This window comes from Saccopteryx leptura, chromosome 9 (genome assembly GCF_036850995.1).
Source record: "Saccopteryx leptura isolate mSacLep1 chromosome 9, mSacLep1_pri_phased_curated, whole genome shotgun sequence".
In the NCBI taxonomy this organism is placed as follows: domain Eukaryota; kingdom Metazoa; phylum Chordata; class Mammalia; order Chiroptera; family Emballonuridae; genus Saccopteryx; species Saccopteryx leptura.
In genome coordinates, this window is record NC_089511.1 from 17,396,840 (window position 1) to 17,403,894 (window position 7,055).

At 47.8% G+C, this 7,055-nt stretch overlaps 1 protein-coding gene across 2 annotated transcripts; it reads left to right on the forward strand.

The window, feature by feature from the left end:
• The first annotated feature begins 1,447 nt into the window (after positions 1-1,447).
• Positions 1,448-6,592, forward strand: PDP2 (pyruvate dehydrogenase phosphatase catalytic subunit 2). 2 transcript variants are annotated; one of them, XM_066348456.1, is made up of 2 exons: positions 1,448-1,543; positions 3,372-6,592. In XM_066348456.1, exon 2 carries the CDS (start codon positions 3,422-3,424, stop codon positions 5,012-5,014), a length of 1,593 nt encoding a protein of 530 aa, XP_066204553.1. In that variant the 5' UTR covers positions 1,448-1,543; positions 3,372-3,421; the 3' UTR covers positions 5,015-6,592. The 2 variants fall into 2 exon arrangements, with proteins under 2 accessions (XP_066204553.1, XP_066204554.1); XM_066348457.1 differs by lacking the exon at positions 1,448-1,543 and adding an exon at positions 1,556-1,681.
• The last annotated feature ends 463 nt before the right edge of the window (positions 6,593-7,055 follow it).

The following is a 7,055-nucleotide window of genomic DNA, read 5'->3' on the forward strand; positions in this document are numbered from 1 at the left end:
TGTCTTCCTTCTGGAAGACTACATTCTCAAAGTTTTAAGTGGCCTTTTCTGGTTATCTCTTATTTTCCTCTGCCTCCAGGGGAGAGTTATACTTGACTTACCATAGTTAGTAGAAGAGTTCTATTAAAGCCATTTATAAGGAAGAAAGTGGAAACTGGAACCCCATAGTGAAAAGGACTGAAGGAGTCAATATCTGGTGTACTGGTTCTCAGCCTTTTTCAACCTAGAAACCACTAAGGATTTGCAGGACCATCAATGGTCAGGCCAATGTAATTGTCAGTTTGAGGTCCGGTGGTCAGTGGGGAGCCAATGAAGACTTTAGAACAGAAATTCGAGTTCTGTAAGGGTCACTGCCTGCTCTGTAGAGGAATGGCGGCTAAAGCCAAGTCGAGATTGGAGGTGCGGAGACCAAATGAAAAGCTTGGGATAAGGTGATAGAGTTGCTGGAGGCAAATGTTTGGATTGGAGAAGCATTTAGTAAATAAAATTAACAGGATTAGGCCCTGGCCAGTTGGCTCACCTGGTGTGTGGAAGTCCCATGTTTGATTCCAGGTCAGGGCACACAGCAGAAGCAACATCTGCTTCTCCTCTCCTCCCTCTCCCCTTCTCTCTCTCTCTTCCCCTTTCACAGCCATGTCTCAATTGAGTGTGGTGCCTGGACGCTGGGATAGCTCTGTGGAGACTCAGCTCAGGTGCTAAAAATAACTCAGTTACCAGCATCGGCCCAGGCTAGCCCCGGCTGGGGGTTGCTGGTGGATCCCAGTGGGTGTGCATGCAGGAGTCTGTCTCACTATCTCCCCTCCTCTCACTTAAAATAAATAAATAAATAAATAACAGTGTTAGATAACTGAGTGGCAGTGGGATGGGGGTGAAGGAGGTGGAGGAGTAGAGATGACTCCCAGGCTTCTTCCAACTTGGGTCTTTGGGCAGATGTGACCAAAGTAACCATTACTGGGTTAGGGGAGGTGGAGAAGAGCTGGTTTGGCAGAAAAATGAGTTTGAGGCAAGGTGTGTTTAGGGTACAAAAAGGCCTCCCAGTGGGTGATGTCCAGATAGCTGAAAATAAGGGTGCGGTGCTCGACAGAGCGGTCTGGACTGGCCCGCACAGAAATGGAGAGGAAACCAATTATCACTAACAAGAGTAAGGAATTGCAAAGGTTACCGGTTCCGGGTGTGCAGAGTCGGAGGTGTGCACGTAGTGCGATGCTCAGCCGTATCACTGAATGGACCCGTTGCCCTGCTCTCAGCCTACTCCGGGTCAGAGCTGGGTAGGGCGGGTAGGAGGTAGGTAGGAAGGAACCGGATTTGGCCTTTCCAGGACCGTCCCTTCTGCCTGCTCTTTCTTTCACCTCAGCCATTGAGCAACTCAACTGTCCATCAAGTACCCGCCTTCGCTGATGAACCAATAAGGGCTGGCGGGAGGACGCTTCCTTCTTGAGTTGCACAAGCGGCATTCAGAGTTGAGGCCCGGTGGCGGCAGGAGCTGTACTTCACGCAGGCGTGGCACCGGCCGGACTGAGCCCCGCTACAGTGACGCAAGCTGGTGAGAACAGTGCGAAGGTCCGCGGTTGGGAAGGGGACGTGAGCGGCTTACGGACGCTTCTAACCCCACCGGGCCACGCAGGCGCCTGGGCCTCCCACGCCCACGGCATCTGCTCAGGTGATGGGGTGGAGAGCGGAGGTGAGATGAGATGAGATGAGGTGAGGTGAGGTGAGGGGGCGGGCCCGCAGCCCTCTGGGAAGAGCTGGGCTCACAGCCTTGGTCATCCCACTCGCGCCACGCGCCACGTGGGCTCGCGACTAGCCAAGGACCCTTGCTGCGTACCTGGGCGCGAGCTAGCTACTTCAGTCTCCGCAGTAGTCCTGAGAGCTGGGCATCTCAACTGAATCCCCCTACTTTACAGGCTGGGAAGCTGGGACTCAGGGACTTCACCGCGCCCGCTTTTGAGAGAGATCCGGACTGGGTGGACTCAGGAGGTCACGCTCTTATCCATGAGACCGTGGGTCCAAACTTGAACTTGGGTTCTGTTCATTTCTTCTAGGGACGCGAAATTGTTGGGATCGGGGCTGCGGCCCACGGCCCACCGCCAAGCGCGGGGCCTGCTGCCTGGCTTCTGTCCAAGGCCTGGGGCGGGGGCGGGGGGGGGGGCGGTCAGGCGTCCTCTGTTTACCTTGACCCGCCGCTCCTGCCCCAAGTTCAATGGGGTGGGCTAGGGGGAGGGGGATGATCCTCAGTTCTGGGAGCTCTTAGATACCCCATAAACTCGGGGAGGGCAGGATTCATAAACGAAACCTGAAAACACGTGGGAAACGTTCTTTCTCCCAGGTCACCCAAGTAAGTAGAAAATAGAGCAGGTTTTTGTTTGTTTATTTGTTTTGTTGTTGTTTTTTAATTGTCTAAGAAAAAACACCACCAAAGGCTGTTGATGGTGCTAGGAAACTGCTTCCTTCGTGCCTTTGCGGAGGCAGATGTGAACCTTTTGGAAATTAGCTTGGCAGTAGGTACACCCTTTGACCTAATTCCTCCTTTGGGACGTAAGGAAGATAAAACCTAAGTAGGCAAAAGGTTGATGCATAAAGCAGTGCAGTTTATAGTGTCTTATAAAAAACAGTGGAAATGACCTGACCTTCATATCCCCAACACTAGAGAATAGTTAAGTAAATTGTGATTGCTTATACCAAAATGGGATATTACATGTCCATGAAATGTAATATCATGAATAAAATGCTCTTAACAAGAAAACTATATTCAAAATTGTGGTTACAACTATACTGTACAAAAATGTGTGGAGAATGATGGAGGATAATACACCTAATGATCTGATTTTAGACAGCTAGTGTTAGACCTTGTGTGCTATTGGGCCTTTAAAAATCCACACTTAGCCAATATTTAAGGGCTTGTATGCCAGGTATAGGGCTAGGCCCTGGAGAGCCCCTGGCAAGGCAGCCATGGTTCCTGAATTTATGGAGCTTGTAGACTAGTGAGAAAGCAGGTATTTATATAAACACTTCTAGTCTGCTGGGAAGAGTGAAATGGGAGACAGACACTGGGCTCTAGCAAGGGAAAAGGTTTGGGAAGGAGAGGAAAAGGGGGCTCCGGGGTCAGCTGTGAGGAATGAGTGGGCTCTGTGGGGAAGCCTACAGTGGCTCTGTAAGAGTGGAGAGTGTGGACAAACCCTGTTTTTCACATTTTCTGGGATGCATTTATGTGTTATAATGGGAGATAGGGAGACTTGCTTAGGTATTTCGAGTTTAGGCAACTCTTAAATAGTTTACCTTAAATCACTTTTGTTCAGAATAGTAGCCAATTGTTTTCAGAAGTCATTATTGAGAAATTAATTTGAAACATTTTATAACTCTTTAATTTTCAGGTTTAAAACCTCTTTTGCTAAAGGAACACATTTGCTGGTATAGTTTCAGAATGTCAAGTACTGTGACCTACTGGATCTTCAATTCTGCAAGGAACAGCATTGCCACATTCCAAGGGGGTAGGCGTTTCTATTCAAGGTATGTCTCAAGTAGAACTAAAACAAAAAGGGTGCTCTTCTCCTGGGCATCAACCACCCTAAAAAACAATGGCCCATGTGGGGGCTTTGTACTGCCAAAAGCCTACAGACACACATCGACAGAGGAAGATGATTTCCACCTGCAGCTCAGCCCTGAGCAAGTAAATGAAATGCTACGAGCCGGTGAATCAGCCCACAAGATTCTTGACCTTGTCCACGGAGTCCCAAATACGGTGTTGCGGTTTGAGAGCAACCAGCTGGCTGCCAATTCTCCAGTGGAGGACCGGCGAGGTGTAGCCTCCTGCTTTCAGACCAATGGGCTGATGTTTGGCATCTTCGATGGACATGGAGGCCACGCATGCGCACAAGCAGTAAGCGAGAGGCTCTTCTATTATGTGGCAGTGTCGCTGATGTCTCAGCAGACTTTGGAGCAGATGGAGGGAGCAATGGAAAGTATGAAGCCCATGCTGCCCATCCTACAGTGGCTCAAGCACCCTGGGGACAGTATCTATAAGGATGTCACGTCAGTGCACCTTGATCACCTCCGAGTCTACTGGCAGGAGCTGCTTGACCTGCACATGGAAATGGGACTGAACGTTAAGGAAGCATTAGTGTACTCCTTCCAGAGACTGGATTCTGACATCTCCTTGGAAATCCAGGCCCCTCTGGAAGACGAGATGACAAGGAACCTTTCACTCCAGGTTGCTTTCTCTGGGGCAACAGCTTGCATGGCCCATGTCGATGGGGTTCACTTGCATGTGGCAAATGCTGGGGACTGCCGGGCCATCCTTGGCGTCCAGGAGGACAATGGCATGTGGTCTTGTTTGCCCCTCACCCGTGACCACAATGCCTGGAACGAGGCTGAGCTGTCACGGCTAAAGAGGGAGCATCCTGAGTCAGAAGACAGGACGATCATCATGGATGACAGGCTCCTGGGTGTCCTCATGCCCTGCAGGGCATTCGGAGACGTCCAGCTAAAGTGGAGTAAAGAGCTGCAACGCAGTGTGCTGGAGAGGGGCTTTGACATCGAGGCTCTCAACATTTACCAGTTCACCCCCCCACACTACTATACTCCGCCCTACCTGACTGCTGAGCCTGAGGTCACATACCATAGGCTGAGGCCCCAGGATAAGTTCCTCGTGCTGGCCTCAGACGGCCTGTGGGACGTACTGGACAATGAGAGTGTGGTGAGGCTGGTGGTGGAGCACTTAAGTGAAGCAGGTCGGCACAAGCCAGACCTGGCCCAGAGACCCGCCAACCTGGGGCTCATGCAAAGCCTGCTGCTGCAGAGGAAAGCCCAGGGGCTTCATGCCGCTGACCAAAATGCAGCCACTCGTCTAATCAGACATGCCATAGGGAGCAATGAGTATGGGGAGATGGAGACAGAGCGGCTGGCCGCGATGCTCACGTTGCCGGAGGACTTGGCGAGGATGTACAGAGATGATATCACTGTCACTGTGGTGTATTTTAACTCAGACTCCATCGGTGCATATTACAAGGGAGGTTAAGAGTCTCTCACCTTATTACCAAAGTTAACTTAAATGTTCTTCTAAGACTGGCTATTCAAACCCTATTGCTAAAAGGGCAGTTGGGTGTAGCTTTCTTAATAATAGACTAATGTGAGAAAAAAGGAAAAAAACGGCCTAAGGTTAAAAACAATAGTAGTGATTTTATGTCTCTGTGTTTTATGGTCACCTGATCTACGCAGAGAGAGCAGAACATAGACACAAAATTAGCTTGGGCTCATGAGGCCGGGTCATTTTATAAAGATACTATTGTTAAACTGTTAGCCTGAGTCTCCAAAGGGTAAATTTAATTGTGATTCTAAGCATTGGAAGAACTTCAGGATCTTCTGAGGTTTTACTACAAGATCTGACAACTTGATAATTCTCCATTCACAATCATGGACTTCTAGACTATGAAGGGAGGTTTCATTTGTGTGTATGTGTGTGTTTAATTACTAAGACCTAGGTTTACAAAGGCTATTACAGAACACGTTTCTATGCAATATTCTAACCTTTTTTTGTGATTACACTTGTGAAAACATTTTGTAGTGCTACATTCTAGTTTTATTTTAGTTTATTTTGAAACTGAGTCCTAAAACTTGCAGACAGGTCTGCAGTCAGCATGCTTGGAATGACCTGTCTTGGTTTTCAGCTGAGGGTGAAAGGGGTTAGGCCTCTGGACCAGCAGAATTTACTTGTGCAACTTCTGGCCCTTTTCCACTGGGTCCCACCCCCTGAACCTTTGAGCCATACTAGGAGGTAACTTCTGTCTACGCCTTAACTCCTGACCTTTCCTGCATGAATATTTTCTCCAGGGTTTAAGCCTCTGGGAGTTTAGTCATAGCACTTAACCTTTCTGATTATACCTTGCAAATATTCTTCTGTTAATTCCTACCTTTTCTATGCTGAACCCCTCATTCATTGCTGCTTCTAACTGCAAAGAATGCTTCCATTTCAAGGGGTTGCTGGGAAGAAGAAAATGTGATCTCCTTGTGTCAGATGTTTAAGCAGGACTGGAGTATGCAGTGGATTATAGACTTAAGATTTAGCCTGAGTGGGGAGAGGTGAAACAGGAAGGACCGAGAATAGTCGCTAACTAAGGCTCCTTATGTGCATCCTAAGATGCCATGGGGAGGAGGCCAGCGGGAGATTTGTCAGAAAGGACACTTGCCCCTAGAACAGGCGTCCCCAAACTTTTTACACAGGGGGCCAGTTCACTGTCCCTCAGACCGTTGGAGGGCCAGACTATAAAAAAAAAACTATGAACAAATCCCTATGCACACTGCACATATCTTATTTTAAAGTAAAAAAACAAAACAGGAACAAATACAATATTTAAAATAAAGAATAAGTAAATTTAAATCAACAAACTGCCCAGTATTTCAATGGGAACTATGCTCCTCTCACTGACCACCAATGAAAGAGGTGCCCCTTCCGGAAGTGTGGCGGGGGCCGGATAAATGGCCTCAGGGGGCCGCATGCGGCCCGCGGGGGCTGTAGTTTGGGGACCCCTGCCCTAGAATATGGGATAAATCACATTTGCTACTACTCCTCAGGAACTGGACCATACATAGTATAGAAGTTGGGGCAAAAATAAATGTAACCTGTAATGGCTTCCGTGGATAGCAGAGACTTGTGTCTGTTGGGAAGTTAAACCACTGGATCCTTTTTTGGGAGATAAGTTTCATGTTATGAGTTATGGGGCATGCAAACAACAGGAAATGTGTCCCTAAATGGAAACAAATATAATCCCACAAAACTGACATTTTTATCTTCTTGCACTACATTAGTGGATTCTTCTCATCTCACCCCCTCGTGCCATCTACTGAAAGAAAAATAAATAACTGGAATTGACTTCCTCAGAGGCAGATTAAGGTCAGTTGAGGCCCCTGGCACAGAAGAAAATATTGCACCCCCTAAATAAAGGAGAGAGGGAAAATAAAAATGCATGTTAACCATATTTTTAAATAAATAAAAATATTATATACTATTAATGTTAAAATTGCACATATGAAACCAAACTTGGTGTCATTAGAAAAAAGTG